Source organism: Salmo salar, chromosome 10 (genome assembly GCF_965601325.2).
Source record: "Salmo salar chromosome 10, fSalSal1, whole genome shotgun sequence".
Classification (NCBI taxonomy): Eukaryota; Metazoa; Chordata; class Actinopteri; order Salmoniformes; family Salmonidae; genus Salmo; species Salmo salar.
The window spans coordinates 68,346,544-68,371,789 of record NC_138300.1 but is presented as its reverse complement, the minus strand read 5'-3'; the positions used below and the strand labels follow the sequence as shown (position 1 = coordinate 68,371,789).

The 25,246-nt window shown below is 43.0% G+C and overlaps 1 protein-coding gene across 1 annotated transcript in view; it reads right to left on the bottom strand.

Annotated features, from left to right (window-relative positions):
- b4galnt4a (beta-1,4-N-acetyl-galactosaminyltransferase 4a) overlaps positions 1-25,246 on the bottom strand; it is a 497,048-nt gene that overhangs the window by 8,557 nt on the left and 463,245 nt on the right. Inside the window, exons 10-16 of the mRNA XM_014123877.3 lie at positions 21,020-21,184; positions 20,462-20,571; positions 9,448-9,548; positions 9,085-9,158; positions 7,560-8,992; positions 1,575-1,747; positions 772-1,145 (exon numbers count right to left, since the gene is read on the bottom strand). Coding sequence (XP_013979352.3) covers positions 772-1,145; positions 1,575-1,747; positions 7,560-8,992; positions 9,085-9,158; positions 9,448-9,548; positions 20,462-20,571; positions 21,020-21,184 — 2,430 coding nt within the window. The remainder of the gene's footprint in view (positions 1-771; positions 1,146-1,574; positions 1,748-7,559; positions 8,993-9,084; positions 9,159-9,447; positions 9,549-20,461; positions 20,572-21,019; positions 21,185-25,246) is intronic.

Sequence of the window (25,246 nt, the reverse complement as noted above, 5' to 3'; positions counted from 1 at the left end):
AAATTCTGAAACGTTGTAGGGCAGGCTACTCAGCTTTGGATATGTGGTAGATTCTGCCTATTGAGGGCAGGCTACTCAAACAAATGCAGTTGTTACAGTTATTTCTTGTGTGTTTTTGTTCTACTTTACTTTTAAATAAATGTTTTATAGTACTACTGATATTCATTACTGCATTGTTGGGAAAAAGCAAGCACGAAAGGCATTTCACTGTAGGCTACTTGTGCACATGACAATAAATACATGAAACTTGCTACATAGGCCTGCTTAAATGTAAAAGTTTGCGCTGCCTATGATGTTGCAAAACTTTAAATACATATAGCCTATCTATTTACAAGGCTACTTGGTCCAATTAAATGAGAAATGCGCATGGTAATTTGTTGTATGGCCCCTTTGGGAATATGAACCCATCACGGCCAGAAAAGGTGAAGAATATATTCTGCAATGGGTATGAAAAAATAATAGGAAAAAGATTCCTATGTCTAATTATAAGCTTCTTATGTCTAATTATTTTAGACTATCCCTAATGGCATTCTTGTTAATATGTTTTCCTGTTTATAGTTTTTTATGAATAAGCTTTTCATCATATCCCCCATTTGCACAAAATACTTACTTGCCAGCTTGCAATACAATATTTCAACCATTATAAAATGTGCGTACACATGGTCTAAAGTTTGCGGGGAGGTGAGCACATTCTTACATCAAGTGAAAAATAAATAAATGCCAACTTTTGCGTGAAAACTGGTGCACACACACGAGGCCCCTGGTACCTACCTGGCACCACAAAATGCACCATCACATCCTTCCGCCACTGCAGCATGACCGGCTGGCACAGCAGGGGGTTGGCGTAGGCCGTGCCCCACGGGGTGGCCCCAGGCTGGGCAGGGGGGTGTGTGGAGGTTGGGGGTGCAGGGGTGCTGAGGATGACACCAGGTGGGGACCCAGCAGGGGCCGAGGCGGGGATGAACTCCGTGTTCTCCAGGCTGTCTCCGCCCAGCCGGCCACGGTGGAGGAGAAGGTAGATGTATTCCGAGAGGCGCACCACGTTCCGACCGCGCTCCATCAGCTCCAGTTCCACAAGGTAGCGGTTTCCCCGGGCCGAGTCTCGCCTCTTCTCCACATTGATGATCCGCAAAAGGGTGTAGATACTGGGTGAGAAAGGGGAGGGTGTGTTTAGTAAAACAAACATACAACTTCAATATTTTCACTACATTGCTTCCATCCCCAATACACATACACATGCACACGCATGCGCAAACACGCACACACACGCGCACACACACACACACACACACACACACACACACACACACACACACACACACACACACACACACACACACACACACACACACACACACACACACACACACACACACACACACACACAGAGAGAGAGAGAGAGGGAGTTCAAATACTTTAGCTGGGCTTGATTGAGCTTTTCTGGGGCAATTGACCCAATAAAAAAGTCACAAGACTGTAAACCTCGCCCATCTAGCACTCCAGGCAGGATAAAGCAAACGCTAAAAGTATTCATATAGTATCTGAACCCAGTTCTGGCACAATCACACACTAACCCTCCGTTGCGCTCGTTGAGCTTCTCCATGTACTGTGCCAGCACATCCACCACCTCACTTTCGGCCAGCTGCAGGTTCCCAGACACGTTGCAGCGCAGGTCATTCCAGTCGGAGCGCAGCAGCTCAAAGTCCATGGGGTTGACTGAAAACGTTCTCTGCCAGTTGATGCTCTCCTATTTATTCATAATTATGTTTATTTGACAGTTTGTACACTTAAAATATACATGTTTTATGCATTGTACCAGATATAGGTAAACAGCAAATTGTTTTCAACAAATTGTCGTTAAGCATGAGCTCCAGGCCCTGGGCAAATGAACAATAAAATCATTCAACATTAGAGCCTGAGCGATAGGCTATGGGATTTTTGTGTCTGACTCCAATTTTTTGGAAGGCGAAATACACTGATTCCTACATGTACTGTCTGCTGATATGTTTTTTTTTTTTAGACATGGGATGAAATGTACATGTGTTCTGCACAAATTGAATTTCAAATGAAAAACAGCTCTACAAAGATACTTTGAATGCTGATTTCTTACATTTGAAAAATATACATTATTACAATGAACTGCTTAGATTAGCATGACGTGTTGTTTATTGTAGGGAAGAGTGGGGTAAATTGAGCCTTGTTTCGAGGAAACCATACACAAAATGAATCATGTGACCAAATATTTAGAAAGAGGTCATCATGGAGTCTGAAGGAAGAGACCACATGGGAAAAGTGGTAAGCAAGTTAGGTCCCCCAATTTTTTTTCACAACGTCAAATGAATTTATTGTGTTATAGGTTTCATGATGCTTGTATCTAAACCAAAGTAGGTCGTTTTAAGATTGTGTTGTACATCAGTTGGGGTCTCTATAAGCTACAATATGAGGTCCTAAACCTAGCATGAAAATGCATCCTTGTAGTTGTGTGGGCTAATATAGTCATAATGTTTGCCTTGGGGTAGGTTGAGCCCATGGCCATGGGGTAAGCTGAGCCACACCCCATACAAAGTATGATTAAATCTTGTCAGTTTTATGCATGCATAGTATTTTTGCAATGTGTCATGGATATGAACTCAAGATAGTGAATTTTTATTGTTACAGAGCAGATATCACCATGCCCCGTGTTTACAAACGTAAAACAAGCAGGAGTCTAGCCCCCCTTGAGGTTCTTGAGAGAGCAGTCAAGGAAGTGAGAGAAGGGTAGAAGTCCATTTGAACAGCAGCAAAGGGATGAAAACAATTGACTGAATGACACTGAAGAGGTACATTAACAAAAAATTAAACAAACATGTACCTGCATGAAAGAGAGGCTATGATAGATGGGCAGAGGCACACAAGGTCTTATCTGACGACATGGAGTCTGAGCTTGATAAACATATCAAGAATCTCACGGAGCAGTTTCACGGCCCACGAATTGGCACGTCGAAACAACAACCCTGTCCCAGACAAGCGGTCAAGAAATGGAAGGGTAAGTGATATTGAACATAGAGCTCTATATCGGAATGTAGGCATACATTTAAATATACAATATACTACACCCAATATACCACACCCTTATTCCATAAACTAAACACAGCACCATCACCTCCTGTCACAGGATACCATCACCAACTTAGCCCAAGGCAGTTCAACTTACACTGTCCCTATGCTCAACTTACCCCATACCCAGGGTAAATTATACCAAGAGACCACTTTTTTTGGAGAAGCAGATTATTTCCAGGGATACACAACATCCTGAAATATATGTTGATATATTTGTTAGAAAGAATTCTACATTTCCCTTGAGGGGTGGATTAGCCATCTGGCAATTCTGGCAAATGCCAGATGGGCTGGACAGTTTTTTAGTTGGGTGGACTTGTCGAAATTGACACACGCACACACAATTTTTTTTATACAAATACAAATGGTGACATGGCCAGCAGCCCGTGGGCCTGTTAAGATTTTTGTGCAATTTCTCTGTTATAATAATCTATAATGGCTGATCAGTGGGCAACGGCCGCCCCCCTACCAAGATGGGCTTGCTTATAGGCTGAGCTGAGGTCACACAAACTCACATTCAAAGTCAAACGTGGCATCAGCAAAAGAGACCTGCTCCAACTCTGTCATCAGTTAAACAGCCAAGATCATGGATCGTAAAAAATGGAAAGGGTGCCTATAAATGTAGAATAAGCACATTCTACATCGTTACCTCAATCAAAGCACTCTATTATTTGGCCTCTAAAACCATGTTTTGGTCAAATAGTAAAGTGCATTATCCTCATGATTCCGTTGATGAAAGTATGTGCCCCTGTGCCTGTTTCGCTGGGGTCTGCTACTGTAATGAACAAGTCACTCTCCTCTTCCCCATCCACTCGAAAAATGTGTTCTGAACGTATAACATTTTAAGATGCAATTGCTGGAAAAAAAACAGCTTTGGAAGCTTCATCCCTTTGTCCCTGTCGAAGAGACGAGGGCCTCGTCTTTCTGTATGTATAATTTGTATTTCTCAACTCTCAATATTCAGCTCAATAGCAACTATTTTACAACCGCTAAGTGCGCACCAGCCATTGCGAGAGCATAGGCATATAGGTCTACTCCTGAATGCTGATTGGGGACCCTAAAGATTTTGCATAAAATGACAGACCCAAATCTATACATATTTGAAAGGAAACTTTGAAGTTTGTGGAAATGTTAAATTAATGTAGGAGAATATAACACATTAGATCTGGTAAAAGATAATTCAAAGATAAAACATGCATTTTTTTTGTACCATCATCTTTGAAATGTAAGAGAAAGGAAATAATGTATTATTCCACCCAAGGCGCAATTTAGATTTTGAACACTAGATGGCAGCAGTGTATGTGCAACGTTTTAGACTGATCCAATGAACCATTGCATTTCTGTTCAAAACTTTGTATCAAGACTGCCCAAATGTGCCTAATTGGTTTATTAATACATTTTCAAGTTCATAACTGTGCACTTTCCTCCAACAATAGCATGGTATTCTTTCACTGTAATAGCTACTGAAAATTGGACAGTGCAGATAGAATAACAAGAATTTAAGCTTTCTGCCAATATCAGATATGTCTATGTCCTGGGAAATGTTCTTGTTACTTACAACCTCATGCTAATCACATTAGCCTACGCTAGCTCAACCATCCCGCGGGGGACCCGCACATCCTGTTGAGGCGCATTCCAGCCGGTGTCTATTCCACAAGTTACCACCAGCTAAATCTATGACATTAAAATGACTATTTACTATGTTCCATCTGACTGCTCAATTCACTGTTTCTTTAGCCCAGGCAGGGATGTTATAAACTTGATCTCCACTAGAAAAAGCATCTAGACATTATCTCACATTTCTTTTAGACTAACATTTAGTTTTCAACAGCGGAGATTTGTATAAACCTTACTGTCTGTCTCTCCGACATTTGAAACATCGTTTCAATATTCAAATTCGATCTCTAACTGTCCCATAGTAATGAACCGTGTAAGGGATCGGGAGTCGGGACGAGACAGACAGGCAGGCAGCGTTTCTCAGCCAGTCGAAATCATGAATCAGCTTGCATCATTTTTCTGGATGTACACAAAGAAATATCAATTGAAAAAAGGTCAAACTAAACGAAATGCAGCTAGTTTGCAGTCTTTCCAGCTTCAGTTGGAAGTTATTGTGTTAGCTTGGTTGTTGGCTTGCTCCCCTGAACAACAGTGTCCTAATGAGAGAGCACATTTTCTATGCCAGGTGAAATCGCACCTCATCAGCTCATTGTTATGGATGTATCCAAATAAATGTCACTAGAAAACAGCTTAAACAAATGCAGCTACTGTTATTCTGTCTGCACTGTTTGACGTGACTGTAAGTTAGCTGTAGTTGGCTCGTTAGCAAGCAAGTGATAAGAACATTGCCAGCCAGTATGGCAATGGAACATTTAGATCGAACGACTGGCAACCAAACCAATAGAACGAATGACCAGCTGGCTTGGGTAGCAACTGTCGATTTGTTTCGGGACTACAGCTTGTGGAAGGATGAAATAGTATGAATAAATTCATAAAAATTATGTTTTTAATGAAAATATGTCAATCATTATTTGAATATGTTGGTAACCCGTTGCATAACAGTGATAATGCCCTCGAAGATGGTGTTTGGGCCTAACACCCGTGCCAATATATCCTCCAAAAACTCTAAACACTACCTATGATATTAGTTTGTACACATAAAGATGTATGTAATTCATTTCTACTGAACCAAAAAAATCAGTAAAGGAGTCCTATTTTGACAGTAAAATATAGCAACTATAGTCTTAATTGTCAACCCAAAATTAATGACAATCACTGGATTAGGTTGCACAAAATCTTGAATAATACCTTCCTGCTTAGACGTGTAAGATAAAAAAAATATATATATTGAATACCTCCGTAGTCTATTTATTACATTCTTAATAAAGCACTATGAAGTACTTTATTTGGCCAGGGGCTGGTGCTACCAACTGTAAAACTTAGTGGGACCAGGGACACCAAGGGAAAATGTCTGGAGCCCTGTAATAGTAATTAACACTTAGCGTATGACAGGCACTAATTTGCATTATAAACTGGATGGTTCAAGCCCTGAATGCTGATTGGCTGACAGCTGTGGTATATCAGACCATATACTGAACCACAGGTATAGCAAAATGTATTTTTACTGCTCTAATTACATTGGTAACCAGTTTATAACAGCAATAAGGCACCTCAGGGGTTTGTGGTATATGGCCAATATACCATTGCTGTATCCAGGCCCTCCACGTTGCACCGTGCATAAGAACAGTCCTTAGCCGTGTTATATTGTCCATATAACACACCTCCTCGGGTCTTATTGCTTAAATATAGTCTAAGTCATTTGCTTTTATAATGCACAGGCAGGCAGACAGACAGACAACTAGAAGAAGCACAGTGACAGCAGAGAAGATGCAGAGACAGACAGCACAAAAGGGAGGCAAAAAAAATGTCAAGAGCAGAGCCACAGTTACAGTGGTTGGTTGTATCTCCAGTGGTGTTTTTACATATTGTATTTGTTTTAACGAAGTGGCTGCGGATCCAACTTTTCAGGATCTTTAGTATAATATTACTGTAAGACAAAAACACCACCTAATTTTTCTCGTGGCCAAAACTCAACAGCGCGCGCCACCAGGCAAAATACACAGGTAGGCTATGCTACAGTTAGTTAACACCATCTGCTCTAAAATTCACTCTGCACATCAGTCAAAAAACAAGACTGTAGGCTACTTCGAAACAACACTGTATAACTCAAGATCTAAATGCATATCCCCATGAAACTGATTGAGATGAAATGGTTGATGGGTAAAACTTGAGGAATTATCATTCACGATTGAATGCGGTGGTGTTTTTGTCTTACAGTAAGTAACATTATGATATATTTAGTTCTGTTATGTAGAATACTGTGATTATTATGTGAGATCTTGCAGACATTGATTCAACATGATCCAACTTTATTAAAATGAGCACCATTCGCCTGAGCAGCCTGTTATCTGTGCGTAAAAGTCCCGAAAAAGTCTGATATGCAGCCACAACCTTGTTTTAAACATGAGCTGGTTAAAAAAAGAAGAGGATAACCATGTCTCGCCAGTCACTTGTACCAAAATGGTTAAGAAACGCTATACTGTATTGCCAATGTTATGTGTCAGCCCTACTGCCTGTGTCTATGTAGGGTGTGTGTGTAGGGTCAGGGTGTAGGATTTATGTGTGGGGATGGGGTGTGTGCGTATGGTGAGTGGGGGAGGCGGTGACTTGGCGGCGCATGCAGTGATGTGGGCTGGTATGGATAAAATGCCAGGGCTGAATTCTTGTCCCGGTCTGAATGTAAAAAAATTAATGTAAAAAATGACTCAACATACCCTACTCTCCTCTATGTAAATATTATCGGTGGTTTAAAGACCAATCCGATATGTTGGTAAAAGGTCAATATCAACCGATATATCGGTCTGGCTCAATTCAATACAATTAGAAGCAGTTAAATCACAACGAACCTCAGCCCAGCCTGGACGCGCCTCTTCAGCCTCGTAACTGTAGTCGGACACCCCACCCTCCTCTGGTTCTGGTTCTGGGTCGGGTTCTGGGTCAGCGTTCGAGCGGATTGGGTCAGGGTCTGGGTCGGGTTCTGAGGGTTCTTGGTCTGGGTCGGGTTGTTTTTGCTGTGACTCAGTGATCTCAGAGGTTTTGAGGTACGAGGTGACCCTGGTTTCTAGCCTGCTTTCAACCCTGCTCTCGATAGTTTGGGCATTCTCCAAAGAGTTGGGGGGAGTGGGTGAATGAGGTGGCGGGGGCTGGAGGTGCTGGGGCAATTGGGTGCCTCTTTTACTGGGTAAGGTGGCGTCTGCAGTAGCCTCTCTTTCTGGGGGTGTGTGGTGCTCCCTTCCCCCTCCTCTAACTCTCCTCCTCTCTCTGTCTCGGAGCCTCACTACCGCCACCCTGCTGGCTGCCTGGTGAACTGTGCCTTGTCTGCTAACACTAGCATTAGTGCCACGTGGGGGAACTTTGCCGTCTCTTAGAGGGGGTTTGGGCCAGAGTTGGGGGGCAGTGACGAGCCCCCTGCTCCCCACTCCCCCTCCCCCCCTGGATCGAGTGCTCTGGAGGTTGACCAGTCTGGTGGTCTTTCCACTCTGGTACAGAAACACCCCAGGAAAGACTTCTCTCGGGTGACGTGATCCCGGACCCCTTACCCTCTCCCTCTCCGCCCTCCTCTCCTCCTTCTCTCGCTCCCTTTCTTTGACCGGCCGCGGCCTGGTGATGTAGATCTTGTTCTCATCCTTCTTTTCCCTATTGTTGTTGTTGCCGGTGGCGGCGTTTTTGTCATTACCATGGTTACGGGCGGCGTTATCATGGAGATGGGCGTTGGCGGCGTTGTTGCCTGGGGAGGAGTTACTAAGGATCTGCTTGGCGCGGCTGGCGAGGGCCGAGAGAGAGGTCTTCTGAGGGAAGAGCAGGGACGACTTGCTCAGTTTGGGAGGGGTCTCCTCTCCTGCACCCCCTCCTCCTCCTCCCTTCCTGCCCGGCCCCCCTGGTCCTAGCTCAGAGGGACCCGTCCTGATCCAGGAGAGGGAGCGACCGTGGACCACGTTGTCCGACTGCGGGCGCAGCTCCTCGCTCTCCGCCTCGGGCCTCTCTAGAAGTCCCCTCCTGGAGGTCTGCCCCCCTCTTCTCCTCGGCCCGTCCTTGTCCCACTCTCTGTCTGTCTGTCCATCGCTCTTGAGGAAGTGTTTTTTCTCTCTATGGACCACAATGCTGTTCTCCTCCTCCCCTTCTCTTTCTCCAAGGGTGGGTCTGGAGGTGTGGATGGATAGGCTGGGGTGAGAGGTCCTCTTAGTTGATAGGCTAGGCGGAGCGGTCCTATTTGGTGATTGGGTACCTACGATCTCGGCCTCATCTTCCGGGTCCACCCCTTCCTCCTCTTCCGGGAAATCTGTGGCAACAGAGAAAGTTATAGTTAAAGGGTGTGTATGTGTGTTGTGTGTGTATATGTGTGTCTGTGTGTCAGTGGGTGTGTGTACTTACCATCTGGGTTAGGGAAGAAGAAGGGTCTATCATCGTCCTCCTCGTCTATCTTCATGTACTTGTAGAAGCCAAACCTGTCAGAGAGCGAGCACGAGAGAGAGCGAGAGAGACAGTTAGCACACACATATACACAGCTGTCTAACAATACCCCAACTAAGTGTTTCTCTTTCTCTCTTCTTTCTTTCTATTTTATATATTTTTATGTTTGTATTTCTCCATCTATGATTTTGAGAGTGTTTACATTTCTCCATCTTCATCCTTCCAAACCAAGTGGCAGAGTAGGCATATTGCTCTGCTCTGCTTCCATCTGTGAATTACAATATAATAATCAACTGTATGTGGAAAATAGTCAATAGAACTTACTTCTCCAAGTATATGGGTGACTCCCTGTAGAAACACTTGTTCTCTCTCTCCATGTGAGTCAGACGTGTAAAGTCATTGGGATAAATGAAGGACAGGTACACCTGAGGGAGAGACAAACAGGGACAAGTCAGTGAATAAAGACAGAACTAATAGATACAGTGCTAATAACATGTATGGATAAATACTGATCAAGTGCAGGATCCTGTTCGTTAAGGCAAAGGTTTTGCAAAGGAAAAGGAAAGTCCAGGGTAGTCCCTTACTGTTTCAGTCTGTTTTTATCCGTTTGGTGCCTAATGAATATGACCCTGGTATTCCTTCCTCAAAAAATATGATATTTATCTGTTAATAATATTTTGGTGTAATAACACACTTTGACCAAAAGATAACCCTTGGGGTTTGTTCAGAGCTGTCTTCAATACAGCAGAGGAAGAAGATAAGCTTTAAATGCCCACACCAGTAGATATCCATTTTTTCGAGCTGAAAGATGATGGCCAGAGCTTACCCATGAATTTGCACAACAATGTAAGTCAATAAGTCATAGTCTTTGTCAAAGTATGATACATTTGGGCATAAAGTGACAATACCAAACTGCCCGCTTCGTGAAAATCTGTGCCAATAAGGTGTCTTTCCCTCTGAAATGACGTGGAAATTATTTTTCATCTATGTTTCAGGGCTGGGTTTTATTTGAATGGTAGCACCCACCAGCATGGCATTGTTTATGAATCAGAAACACCTGCAGCGTTTGAGAGTCGCGACTGAGCAGAGCAATATAATAGATCATCTTTGGCTATTGCAAACATGGTGGCTAAATGAAGATAGTTTACTCAGGCCTTTTACCATTTACCAAATGGTCAGTTCCGGTGTACTTAATGCCTTTTGGTCCTAGACTTGACACTCCGGCGAATCTCTCAAGCTCTGTCAGGTTGGATGGGGAGCGTCACTGCACAGCTATTTTCAGGTCTCTCCAGAAATGTTCAATCGGGTTCAAGTCCGGGCTCTGGCTGCGCCACTCAAGGACATTCAGAGAATTGTCCCGAAGCAACTCCTGTGTTGTCTTGGCTGTGTGCTTATGGTCTTTGTCCTATTGGAAGGTGAACCTTCACCCCAGTCTGAGGTCCTGAGCATCTCGATTCTAACTAGTCTCCAAGTCCCTGTCGCTGAAAAACATTCCTACAGCATGACGCTGCCACCACCATACTTCACCGTAGGGATGGTGCCAGGTTTCCTCCAGATGTGGAATGCCAAAGAGTTCAACCTTGGTTTCATCAGACCAGAGAATCTTGTTTTTCATGGTCTGAGAGTTCTTTATGTCATGTGCCTTTTACTCAGGAGTGGCTTCCGTCTGGCCACTCTACCATAAAGGCCTGATTGGTGGAGTGCTGCAGTGATGGTTGTCCTTCTGGAAGGTTCTCCCATCTTCACAGAGGAACTCTGGAGCTCTGTCAGTGACCATCGGGATCTTTGTCACCTCCCTGACCAAGGCCCTTCTCCCCCGATTGCTCAGTTTGGCCGGGCAGCCAGCTCTAGGAAGAGTCTTGGTGTTTCCAAACTTCTTCCATTTAAGAATGATGGACTGAGTTCTTGGGGACCTTCAATGCTGCAGAAATATTTTGGTACCTTTCCCCAGATCTTGTGCCTCGACACAATCCTGTCTCGGAGCTCTACGGACAATTCCTTTGACCTCATGGCTTGGTTTTCGTTCTGACATGCGCTGTCAACTGTGTGACCAAATATAGACAGGTGTGTGCCTTTCCAAATCATGTTCAATCAATTTAATTTACCACATCTCAAGGATAATCAATGGAAACAGGATGCACCTGAACTCAATTTCGAGTTTCATAGCAAAGGTTTGCATACTTATGTAAATAAGGTATTTCTGTTTGGTGTGTCTCCCCCACAGATGTGAAATGTGTTACAGGGAAGGCTCAGGCTTAAATGCCTGTTGCCATTTAGGGAATTTTAAACAGTGGGGAATGTGCTAAGTGAATATTGAGTTTGTTTTTTAGGGTCATGTTTTGTAATTTAGTCTTTTTTTGAGTTTTGTATTGATGTGTGTTTTGTATTGTGTAGGGCTCATATGAAAAAGAGACTTGGTCTCATTATGACAACCTGTTAAAATATATATTTATTTTTTATTTTTATTTAACCAGGTAGGCTAGTTGAGAACAAGTTCTCATTTTCAACTGCGACCTGGACAAGATAAAGCAAAGCAGTGCAACAAAAAACAACAACATAGAGTTACACATGGGATAAACAAAAGTACAGTCAATAACACAATAGAAAAATCTATACACAGTGTGTGAAAATGGAGTAAGGATGTAAGGCAATAAATAGGCCATAGTAGCGAAGTAATTACAATTTAGCAAATGAACACTGGAGTGATAGATGTGCAGATGATGATGTGCAAGTGGAAATACTGGTGTGCCAAAGAGCAAAAAAGTAAATAAAAACAATTTTGGGATGAGGTAGGTAGTTGGATGGGCTATTTCCAGATGAGCTATGTACAGCTGCAGTGATAGAAAAGCTGCTCATATAGCTGATGCTTAAACTTAGTGAGGGAAATATGTCTCCAGCTTCAACGATTTTTGCAATTCGTTCCAGTCATTGGCAGCAGAGAACTGGAAGGAAAAGCGGCCAAAGCAGGTGCTGGCTTTGGGGATGACCAGTGAGATATACCTGCTGGAGCGCGTGCTACGGGTGGATGATGTTATGGTGACCAGTGAGCTGAGATAAGGTGGAGCTTTACCTAGCAAAGACTTATAGATGACCTGGAGCCAGTGGGTCTGGTGACGGATATGTAGCGAGGGCCAGCCAATGAGAGCATACAGGTTGCAGTGGTGGGTGGTATATGGGGCTTTGGTGATGAAACGGATGGCACTGTGATAGACTGCATCCAATTTGGAGTTTTGGAGGCTCTTTTGTAAATGACATCACCGAAGTCAAGGATCGGTAGGATAGTCAGTTCTACGAGGGTATGTTTGGCAGCATGAGTGAAGGATGCTTTGTTGCGAAATAGGAAGCTGATTAAGCTAGATTTAATTTTGGATTGGAGATGCTTAATATGAGTCTGGAAGGAGACTTTACAGTCTAACCAGACACCTAGGTATTTGTAGTTGTCCACATATTCTAAGTCAGAACCGTCCAGAGTAGTGATGCTAGTCGGGCAGGTGGGTGTGGGCAGCGATCGGTTGAAGAGCATGCATTTCGTTTTACTAGTGTTTAAGAGCAATTGGAGGCCACGGAATGAGTGTTGTATGGCATTGAAGCTCGTTTGGAGGTTTGTTAACACAATGTCAAAAGTAGGCCCAGAAGTATAGAGAATGGTGTCGTCTGCGTAGAGGTGGATCAAGGAATCACCCACAGCAAGAGCGACATCATTGATATATACAGAGAAAAGAGTCGGCCCGAGAATTGAATCCTGTGGTACCGCATAGAGACTGCCAGAGGTCCGGACAACAGGCCTTCCAATTTGACACACTGAACTCTATCTGAGAAGTAGTTGGTGAACCAGGCGAGGCAGTCATTTGAGAAACCAAGGCTGTTGAGTCTGCCGTTAAGAATACGGTGATTGACAGAGTCAAAAGCCTTGGCCAGGTCGATGAAGACAGCTGCACAGTTCTGTCTTTTATCGATGGCGGTTATGATATTGTTTAGTACCTTGAGTGTGGCTGAGGCGCCCGTGACCAGCTCGGAAACCGGATTGCACAGCGGAGAAGGTACAGTGGGATTCGAAATGGTCAGTGATCTGTTTATTAACTTGGCTTTCAAAGACTTTAGAAAGTCATGGCAGGATGGATATAGGTCTGTAACAGTTTGGGTCTAGAGTGTCACCCCCTTTGAAAAGGGGGATGACTGCGGCAGCTTTCCAATCTTTAGGAATTTCAGACGATACGAAAGAGAGGTTGAACAGACTAATAATAGGGGTTGCAACAATGGCGGCAGATTATTTTATAAAGAGAGGGTCCAGATTGTCTAGCCCGACTGATTTGTACGGGTCCAGGTTTTGCAGCTATTTCAGAACATCTGCTATCTGGATTTGGGTGAAGGAGAAGCTGGGGAGGCTTGGGCACGTAGCTGCGGGAGGTGCGGAGCTGTTGGCCGGGGTTGGGGTAGCCAGGAGGAAAGCATGACCAGCTGTAGAAAAATGCTTCTTGAAATCATCAATTATCGTAGATTTATCGGTGGTGACAGTGTTTCCTAGCCTCAGTGCAGTGGGCAGCTGGGGAGAGGTGCTCTTATTCTCCATGGACTTTACAGTGTCCCAGAACGTTTTGGATTTAGAGCTGGTCGAGGGCAGTCAGGTCTGGAGTGAACCATGGGCTATATCTGTTCTTAGTTCTACATTTTTTGAAAGGGGCATGCTTATTTAAGATTGTGAGGAAATTACTTTCAAAGAACAACCAGGCATCCTCTACTGACGGGATGAGGTCAATATCCTTCCAGGATACCCAGGCCAGGTCGATTAGATAGGCCTGCTCGCAGAAGTGTTTTAGGGAGCGTTTGACAGTGATGAGGGGTGGTCGTTTGACTGTGAACCCATAACAGATGCAGGCAATGAGGCAGTGATCACTGAGATCCTAATTGAAAACAGCAGAGGTGAATTTGGAGGGCAAGTTGGTCAGGATAATATCTATGAGGGTGCCCTTGTTTACGGATTTAGGGTTGCACCTGGTGGGTCCCTTGATGATTTGTGTGAGATTGAGGGCATCTAGCTTAGATTGTAGGATGGCCGGGGTGTTAAGCATATCTCAGTTTAGGTCACCTAACAGAACGAACTCTGAAGATAGATGATGGGCAATCATTTCACATATGGTGTCCAGGGCACAGATGGGAGCTGAGGGGGGTCTATAACAGGCAGCAGTAGTGAGAGACTTATTTCTGGAGAGATTCATTTTTATAATTAGAAGCTCAAACTGTTTGGGCATAGACCTGGAAAGTATGACAGAACTTTGCAGGCTAACTCCTCCCCCTTTGGCAGTTCTATCTTGACGGAAAATGTTGTAGTTGGGGATGGAAATCTCAGAATTTTTGGTGGCCTTCCTAAGCCAGGATTCAGAAATGGCAAGGACATCAGGGTTGGCGGAGTGTGCTAAAGCAGTGAGTAAAACAAACTTAGGGAGGAGGCTTCTGATGTTAACATGCATGAAACCAAGGATTTTACGGTCAACAAATGAGAGCGCCTGGGGACACACAGGGCCTGGGTTAACCTCCACATCACCCGAGGAACAGAGGAGGAGTAGGACAAGGGTACGACTAAAGGCTATCAAATCTGGTCGTCTAGTGCGTTGGCGATGGAGAATAAAAGGAGCGATTTCTGGGCGTGGTAGAATAGATTCAGGGCATAATGTACAGACAGGGGTATGGTAGGGTGCGGGTACAGTAGAGGTAAACTCAGTGACAATAAGAGAGGTTGCATCTCTGGAGGCACTAGTTATGCTAGGTGAGGACACCCCATGCGTGGGAGATGGGACAAAAGAGGTATCTGAGGCTTGTTGAGTGGGGCTAGGGGCTCCGCAGTAAAATAAAACAATGATAACTACCCTAAACAACAGTATACAAGGCATATTGACATTAGAGAGAGAGACATAAAGCGAGGCATAAAGCAATCACAGGTGTTGATTGGGAGAGCTAGCTAAGACAACAACGGGTAAGACAGCAACAGCTAATCAGACACACAGGGCCTGAGTTTGAAGATAAACAATATAAACAAAATGGAATACCGTGATTAATGAACAGTCCAGCAGGCACCAGCTATGTAGCCATGTGATCATAGGTTCCAATGAACAGCAAGAGATGAAACAGGGAAGTAGTTACTACGCTAGCAAGCGGGAGACACAGCGTTCATAAAGTTAGCAGGCCGGGGCTAGCAGAAGCGTCTTCACTGACGTCCGACAAAGGCCGGTTGAGGGCACATTGGACAGAATTACGTCGGCAGACCAGTCGTGATGGATCGGCGGGGCTCCGTGTCGACAAAGGCTCCAGGCCAATTGGCAAAAGAGGTATTGTAGCTGGAGTAATTTCGTTTGCTAGCCGGGAGATGCACCTGGCTCGAGGCTAACTGGTGCTAGCTTCGGGACAAGGGCGTTAGCCACTATAGCCACTCGGTAGCAGCTAGCTGGTTGCGATGATCCGATGCAAAGGTCCAGAGCTTACGGCAGGAATCCGCCGATGTAGTGGCTTCTAGTCGTGTTAGTGAAGAGTCCGGGAGGCATCAGCTGTGTAGCCGAGTGATCATATGGTCCACTGAGCAGGCCGGGAGATTGGCCTGGCTCAAAGGCTAGCTTCGGGGCTGGGCGACTCGGTAGCAGCTAGCTAGCTGTTATGATCTAGAGTAATGGTGGAGAAAAGCAGTCCGATATACTCAGGGTTGATATCGTGTTGTGCAGACTGGCGGGTATTATCCAGGGTAAAAGCGGCTGGTGTCTGAGCTAGAGGTAAGGCCGCTAGCAGTGGCTAACAATGACTAAATAGCTAGAAGCTAATTAGCTGGTTAGCATCTGATGGCTAGCTGCTGATGGAGGTTCAAGCTATAAGGTCTAAAAAAATAGCAGATCCATATCACATTGGGTGAGGCGGGTTGCCGGAAGGTATATTTAACTTAAAAATGGAAAAAGAGATAGAAATATATTGAAATATATATTTTTTTAAATACACGGGACAATGACAAACACGTCTGCACTGCTACGCCATCTTGGAATGTAAAAAATAAAGGTTTATTAAAATAATTAATTGACATATAGCTAGCTAGCTTGCTGAAATGAAAACAGAGAGAACAAAGAATATAGCTACAGTGCCTTCAGAAAGTATTCACGCCCCTTGACTTTTTCCACATTTTGTTGTGGGATTCAAATGGATTTAAATAGATTTTTTTGCCAACGATCTACACAAAATACTCTGTAATGTGAAAGAAACATTTGGTTAAAATAAATTGTAATAATGGAAAATAAACTTGAATATATCCTGATTAGATAAGTATTCACCACCCTGAGTCAATAAATGTTAGAATCACCTTTGGCAGCAATTACAGCTGTGAGTCTTTCTGGGTAAGTCTCTAAGGGGCCGATCCCAACTTAGGAATTTATGCCTTTCCTACGCACGCCTTCCTATGCACTTCTCAGTATTTGGTATTCAGACTTGCCTTATTCAGTCGCGTAACGCACTCTGCAGGTGTGGTTACCTTGCATGCGCTGCATGCGCTGAATAAAAATCATTCAACCGCTGAAAACTCTCCGACTTGATGGCCAACAGATTTTCTAGTGGACTTCATTCAATGGGGCTTTCAATGGGGCTTTCATTTTTTTTTAAACCATCCCCTTTACATATGGTGGTGCACCTTTAATTATAATTTTGTCGACAGACACAATAGAATACATCGAGAGAACGGGTTCTGAATATATGGATCAATAAAAGCGGCAGGTAAAAGCGGCAGTGGTTAGAACATTGGGCCAGTAACTGAAAGGTTGCTAGTTCGAATCCCTGAGCTGACAAGGTAAAAATCTGTTGTTCTGCCCCTGAACAAGACAGTTAACCCACTGTTTCTAGGCTGTCATTGTAAATAAGAATTTGTTCTTAACTGACTTGCCTAGTTAAATAAAAAAAATGTGAAAGAAAGCAGTCTATGCAAATTCGTCTCTGTTTCAGCACCAACTGGTAGATTTAAAAATACTATGATCTTGTAAATTATTTAGACACATATGAATATTTTTCTTTTCAAATGCACAAAATGTTAGATATTGATGAATAAAAAAAACAGTGGTTTGATTCATCCTGAAGGTTGTCATATTCAAGTTCAATCCATTAAATGTTGGAAGGTGGATAAAAATGTACAGTAAGGGTAGAACAATAATCTCTCTAATCATGGAACTGTGTGATAACGGTCCAGTCGTCGTGAACCGTGCGCCAGGCTCCAGGTGTAGCCTGCTATGTGTGGTCTGAGTTCCATAATGATTCAAATAAGCTACATGTCCTTAATTATTGCACAACGTTAGCCTAATATGATCCACTTATGCTAGTGACCCTCAGGAACAATTTACAAGGACATGACAGAAGAAAGATAAACAGAATGGAATGATGCAAAAATAAATGTATGTGGGTATTACTGACGGTGGCTCCCGATAGCGGCTAATATTTAACATGATAAAAATGGTAAAATAATATGGAGAAAAGCCCGGGCATATAATAAAAGCATTCTAAAGCGCATACATCAACTCGGCAGGTTCAGTCCCACAGAAGCCTCTAGTTTAGGTCTCCAAACTTCATGCATGCAAATTATGAGGGCACACAATTAGAATTCTGAATAACAGCACAGCTATTCATATCCTATTTCACTGTGGAAGAAGGGCTGCAATACATGTCTTCCATATGGTTGGTTTCACAAGGAATAATCTAAAACAATCGCTGTGTGTATTTACAATCGCCTTCTCCAAACGGATTACTAATTTACCTAGCGCTTATGAATTTATAAATTACAGTGCATGGAGAATGTTGTTATTTCTATCGGAAACAATTAAGTAGATGCTTTTTCCACTTGTAACCGGTAGGTTTGCTAGTCCTTATTCATGGTTTCCTAGCACGTAACGGTGGTGGAATTATTAGGGATTAGATCAAAGTCAGAATACGGTGTAATCTGTAGACACACCTCCACCACACCTTCATATATGCATGGTCCACCTCAAATGAATAGAGGTTGAATAGCATGCTATTGTCATGACGTGGCCCTTTCTGCGTGTAGATCGTGGAAAATTCTGAATGGTACTCTGAAGTATCCATTCTAACCACCTACAAGCACAAAAAACTTTGTAACTTCAATGAAAGTTAACCAGAGACTCTGATGAACCCTACAGGATGATCAAGGATTCCAACAGAGAAGACAACAATGACATACGGGCGTAAATATATATACATTGCAATTATTCTCGAATGAGCGCCCATTCATGTGCAAAGGATTAGCATTTCAATTAATATAATTATAGACTGTGTGTAGTGAATCCATTTGTCTTTCCCGCTCTTACTCAGTCCCACCCCTTTCCTTTTCTCTACCAAGCTGTCAGCTTAGCCCACTAGCTTAGCCCACTAGGGACTTTTCAAAGGGATGCTCAAAGGGATATTCAATGTCTGCTTTTTTTACCCATCTTTCAATTGGATGCCCTTCTTTGTGAACCACTTTCATCAAACTACATTTTTTCCAAAAGGCTGCTAAGCACGTAACAGGCTGATTGGTCGGCTATTTGAACCATTAAAGGGTGCTTTGCTATTCTTGGGTAGCGGAATGACCTTTGCCTCCTCCATGTCTGAGGGCACATACCGTCTACTAGGCTTAAATTGAAGATGTGGCAAACAGGAGTCGCAATGATTTCGCTACCAACCTCAGCATTTTACCATCCAGGTTGTCGCTACCAGGTGGTATGTCCTTATTTATAGATAGCAAAAAAACTTCAGTGCTTGTCTTTCCTTATTTGGTCCATTATGCATTAATACGAAGGCTCAGCATTTGTTGTTTGCATGTCATGCCTAATTTTGCTAATCTTGTCAGCAAAAAAGTTATTAAAGTGGTTGGTAATATCAAAAGGTTTTGTTATGAACTCAACACCCGTTGAATATGGCCGGTGTCAGTAAACGTTGGCAAAAAAGCGTAATTCAATTCTTGGCAGCAGGACAATTGCAGTCACCGACGCTCTGGATAACATAAAAACAGCGTAACCAGCTCTGCTAGAGCGAGTAAAATGGTCAGTGAGCTGTTCTCTCATTTGTGTCTGGAAGTAGCTAGCAACCTAGCCAACGTTAGCCAGTTAGCTTGGGTGCTTGACTGCTGTTTTTAGGGCAGAACGCTCAGATCAACCCTACTTTTCGTCCAGAGCGACAAGTGTGCGCTCTGAACGTTCCAAGGGCGAAATGCTCAGAATTTACGAATGGACAATCTGACAATGCTCTGAGTTTACAAACACCCAGAGCACACTCTGGCATTCCAGATTCAATTGACGAACACACCTGTAGTATAAGCCAGCCTTAATTCTTGAAATATTTGGTTGTTTAGTACATAGTCTCACATGTGAATCCTTAAAGAAATGTGTGGGGCTAAAGCTTAAAAGGGTGTGAACGATGCTGAATGGGTGTAGACAAAGAAGAGCTCTCCAGTAGGTACCAAAACATTCAAGGGCCATGTTCTCAAAATTGAGGTTACAAGTTTATCAACTTTCAAAGCAGAATTACTTTCCCACTGTTCCTCAACTGTAGTGTATGAAATACCATTTTCTAACTCTGAGTCTATTTTTATCCAATGTAAAAAACACCATTTAAATTTTGCCACATAAGACCGAATCCAGCCAGTCGGTCACATTTGACTCTGTGTGGCCTAAGGAGGCTAATCAGAATTCAGTGTAGTACTTCTCTGCTTTGTTCTAGGCTGAGGTCATTTGAATATGAAGTGTAAGTCCTTGATGTGTGCTGCTCTAAACAGGTGATAGTGCAGGGCAGCATCCCAAATTACCACCTATTCCCAATAGAGTGCAATAGGATTCTGGTCAAAGGTAGTGCACAATGTAGGGAGTATGGTGCCATTTGGGAGACACGCTAATGACCCCACAGGGGTACTGATAATGAGCAACCCCCATTAACCTAGTATATAAAAATGCATGGATACACACAAACACACACACGCATGCATTTGCATTAACATACATATATATGGACACACACACACATACACACACCCTATCTCTCTCACAAACAAACAAACGCATACACACCCATTCATATCATGTTTCAAGTTCTCATGTTTCTAGCATGTTTCACAGGGAATACTCACACCCAGACACAGACATGCCCACACACAGAAACGCACACAATGTGTGACTGTCTGTCTTCTCTCCCAGGAGGGGTTACTTACAAAATGCCTTGATGGGTAAGTCCCCCCTAAATAGGTGGACATGCGGACACCCACGTACACAGGAACACACGCAGGCACACACTTATGCATACACACAGACACATGCACAGAGCTGGAGGGCTGACTTACAAACTGTAGGCCCTGGTATCTGGCTATGGGGAAGTCTTTGACGACGTAGGTAGGGGAGTAGAGACAGGCTGGCAGCACGTTCTCCAGACGAGATGCCTGGATCATAGGGGCTAGAGAGAAGGATGGAGGAGAGGAAGAGAGAGAGAGAGAAGACAGAGACTGTGTTCTACTGTCTATACTGGAATGCATACTCTAAAAATACTTTTCTGAACCAACACTTGCACTTCAATCACCCCCCATTTCTATCTCTGACTTTGCTGATAGCTACTTTATTGAGGAAAAGTGTACATACTATGCCTGTGATATGTGGTTGTCCCACCTAGCTATCTTAAGATGAACTAACTGTAAGTCGCTCTGGATAAGAGCATCTGCTAATAGACTAAAATGTAAAATAATAAAATAAATATTGCTTCATTGTAAGTGGTATGCTATATATGGATACTGGAGTAGAGCCATGATGGAGTTTCTTGAAAAAGGAAAAATAGGGTAAGATTAAGAGAGAAATAGACTGGTAGAGAGACATGTGCATGGCTGTCTGGTGCTATACTATATACTTACTGCTATAGAAAGTGTCTCGGGGGTCTGGTTTGAGCATGTCCGCTCCGTGCTGGCTGCTGAAGTGACTGTGTTCTTGTGACTGTTCCTCTACTGATGATGGTCTACTGTGACTGGCCAGGGTCTGAGGGATGTGGTCCACACTGTTCATCTTCAGACTGGATTCATCTAGGACAGAGAGAGAGAGAGAGAGAGGGAGAGTGAGAAAGACGGGGAGAGAGCAAAATAGAGAGAGGGAGTGTGAGGGAAGTACATAGGCACCTGAGCAATAGAGCAAACGGAGCAGCTGCACCCCCACTTTCAAAATAGGGGTGCAAATGATTGGTAATGTTTTAAGCTAGTCTGTATTCAAATAGATATGTCCGTATTATATAATGATCAACAGATTGCAATTTTTGCTCCGCTCGTACGCACCACTGTTTTGATTCCGTGCAGTTAGGAAGCACTAGTTGCACCACTGTTTTGATTCCGTGCAGTTAACCTGTCTGGGATAGGGGGCAGTATTTTCACGGCCGGATAAAAAACGTACCCGATTTAATCTGGTTACCACTCCTACCCAGTAACTAGAATATGCATATACTTATTACATATGGATAGAAAACACCCTAAAGTTTCTAAAACTGTTTGAATGGTGTCTGTGAGTATAACAGAACTCATTTGGCAGGCAAAAAACTGAGAAGGTTTCATGCAGGAAGTGGCCTGTCTGACAAGGTGTCGTTCTTCTTGTCTCTGTTTATTGAAGAGTGAGGATCTTAGCTGTCCCGTGACACTTCCTACGGCTGCCATAGGGTCTCAGAAGGCGGTAAAAAGCTGAATCGTGGCTTTGCAGGCTCTGGCTGAAAAAAAGTAGCGCGTTTGGGTAGTGGCTGGTTACAGTACTGTGAGACTCAGGCTCGTGCCCGCGTCGACCGAAAGCTTTGTTTACTTTCCTCTGTTTAGCTAAATGGACATTCCCGGTCAGAATATTATCGCTTTTTTACGAGAAAAATGGCATAAAAATGGATTTTAAACAGCGGTTAACATGCTTCGAAGTACGGTAATGGAATATTTAGATTTTTTTTGTCACGAATTGCGCCATGCGCACGACCCTGATTTACCATTTCAGATAGTGTCTGGGACGCACGAACAAAACACCGCTATTCGGATATAACGATGGATTATTTTGGACCAAACCAACATTTGTTATTGAAGTAGCAGTCCTGGGAGTGCATTCTGACGAAGACAACAAAAGGTAATCAAACTTTTATAATAGTAAACCTGATATTGGTGAGTGCTAAACTTGCCGGGTGTCTAAATATCTAGCCCGTGATGCCTGGGCTATGTACTTAGAATATTGCAAAATGTGCTTTCACCAAAAAGCTATTTTAAAATCGGACATATCGAGTGCATAGAGGAGTTCTGTATCTATAATTCTTAAAATAATTGTTATGCTTTTTGTGAACGTTTATCGTGAGTAATTTAGTAAATTGTTAGCGAATTTCCCGGAAGTTTGCGGGGAATTTGCTAGTTCTGAACGTCACATGCTAATGTAAAAAGCTGGTTTTTGATATAAATATGAACTTGATTGAACAAAACATGCATGTATTGTATAACATAATGTCCTAGGGTTGTCATCTGATGAAGATCATCAAAGGTTAGTGCTGCATTTAGCTGTCTTCTGGGTTTTTGTGACATTATATGCTAGCTTGAAAAATGGGTGTCTGATTATTTCTGGCTTGGTACTCTGCTGACATAATCTAATGTTTTGCTTTCGTTGTAAAGCCTTTTTGAAATCGGACAGTGTGGTTAGATTAACGAGAGTCTTGTCTTTAAATAGCTGTAAAATATGTTTGAGAATAATAGTAATAGCATTTCAAAGGTTTTGAAAATCGCGCCACAGGATTCAACTGGCTGTTACGTAGGTGGGACGAATTCGTCCCGCCTAGCCCAGAGAGGTTAAAAAGCACTAGTTGCACCACTGTTTTGATTCCGTGGAGTTAGAAAGCACTAGTTGCACCACTGTTTTGATTCCGTACCGTTAGTAAGCACTAGTTGCACCACTGTTTTGATTCCGTGCAGTTAGAAAGCACTAGTTGCACCACTGTTTTGATTCCGTGCAGTTAGAAAGCAGTAGTTGCACCACTGTTTTGATTCCGTGCAGTTATAAAGCACTAGTTACACCACTGTTTTGATTCCGTGCAGTTAGAAAGCACTAGTTGCACCACTGTTTTGATTCCGTGGAGTTAGAAAGCACTAGTTGCACCACTGTTTTGATTCCGTGCAGTTAGAAAGCACTAGTTGCACCACTGTTTTGATTCCGTGCAGTTAGAAAGCACTAGTTGCACCACTGTTTTGATTCCGTGCCGTTAGAAAGCACTAGTTACACCACTGTTTTGATTCCGTGCCGTTAGAAAGCACTAGTTGCACCACTGTTTTGATTCCGTGCAGTTAGAAAGCACTAGTTACACCACTGTTTTGATTCCGTGCAGTTAGAAAGCACTAGTTGCACCACTGTTTTGATTCCGTGCAGTTAGAAAGCACTAGTTGCACCACTGGTGTTTAAAATGAAAAGCCACCTGCAAAATAAAATTGTTTATCTATTATTTTTAGCTGTGTCCAGTTGGAGTTGTTACAAATCATTTGAGCTGCGCACCACAAGCAAATTTATTGTATAATTTCAATTTGCCTGTAAGAACCATGATGAGCACGGGCATGTCTGATTCACTGTAGAGCAGATTCTGAACCCTTTGGAATTACCTGGATTTCTGCATAAATTGGTCATCAAATGGGATCTGATCTTCATCTAAGTCACAACAATAGACAAACATAAAGTACTTAAACTAATAACACACAAATTATTGTATTTTTGTTTTCTATATTGAATACATCATTTAAACATTCACAGTGTAGATTGCAAAAAGTATGTGAACCTCCAGGCTAATGACTTGTCCAAGATTACGTTTTGCCACATTGAATTATACCAATAAAAAAAATTCTAAACACAACATGTAAAGTACTGGTTCCATGTTTCATAAGCTGAAATAAAAGATCCCAGAAATGTTCCATAAGCACAAAAATTGTATTTCCTTCAAATTTTGTGCAGAAATTTGTTCACATCCCTGTGCGACGAGATTGGAGATGCCTTGCCCTATAAAAAACACACACAATTTGAGTTTGCTATTCACAGGAATCATTGCCTGATGTGAACAAAAGAGATCTCAGAAGACCTAAGATTAAGAATTGTTGACTTGCATAAAGCTGGAAAGGGTTACAGAAGTATCTCTAAAAGCCTTGATGTTCATCAGTCCACAGTAAGACAAATTGTCTATAAATGGAGAAAGTTCAGCACTGTCGCTACCGTCCTGCAAAGATGACTGTAAGAGCACAGCGCAGAATGCTCAATGAGGTTAAGAAGAATCCTAGAGTGTCAGCTAAAGAACATGCTAACATCTCTGTTGACGAGTCTACGATACATAAAACACTAAACAAGAATGGTGTTCATGGGAGGACACCACGGAAGAAGCCACTGCTGTCCAAAAAAAACATTGCTGCACGTCTGAAGTTTGCAAAAGTGCACCTGGATGTTCCACAGTGCTACTGGCAAAATATTCTGTGGACAGATGAAACTACAGTTGAGTTGTTTGGAAGGAACACAACACTATGTGTGGAGAAAAGAAAGCACAGCACACCAACATCAAAACCTTATCCCAACACTAAAGTATGGTGGAGGGAGCATCATGGTTTGGGGCTGCTTTGCTGCCTCTGTGCCTGGACAGCTTGCTATCATCGACGGAAAAATGAATTCCCAAGTTTAAAGACATTTTGCAGGAGAATGTTAGGAAATCTGTCCACCAATTGAAGCTCAACAGATGTTGGGTGATGCAACAGGACAATGACCCAAAACACAGAAGTAAATCAACAACAGAATGGCTTCAACAGAAGAAAATACGCCTTCTGGAGTGGCCCAGTCAGAGTCCTGACCTCAACCCGATGGAGATGCTGTGGAATGACCTCAAGAGAGCAGTTCACACCAGACATCCCAAGAATATTGTCACGGCTGTCGAAAGGACCAGACCGAAGTGCAGCGTGGTTGTAGTTCCACATTTTATTTAATCTGTGAAATTTTGCAATACATAAATAACTGAATAAACAAAACAACAAACCGTGACGCAGAGAGAAACAAACACTACTCAAAATATAATAACCCACAAAACCCAGGAAGAAAAACCCCTACTTAAATATGATCTCCAA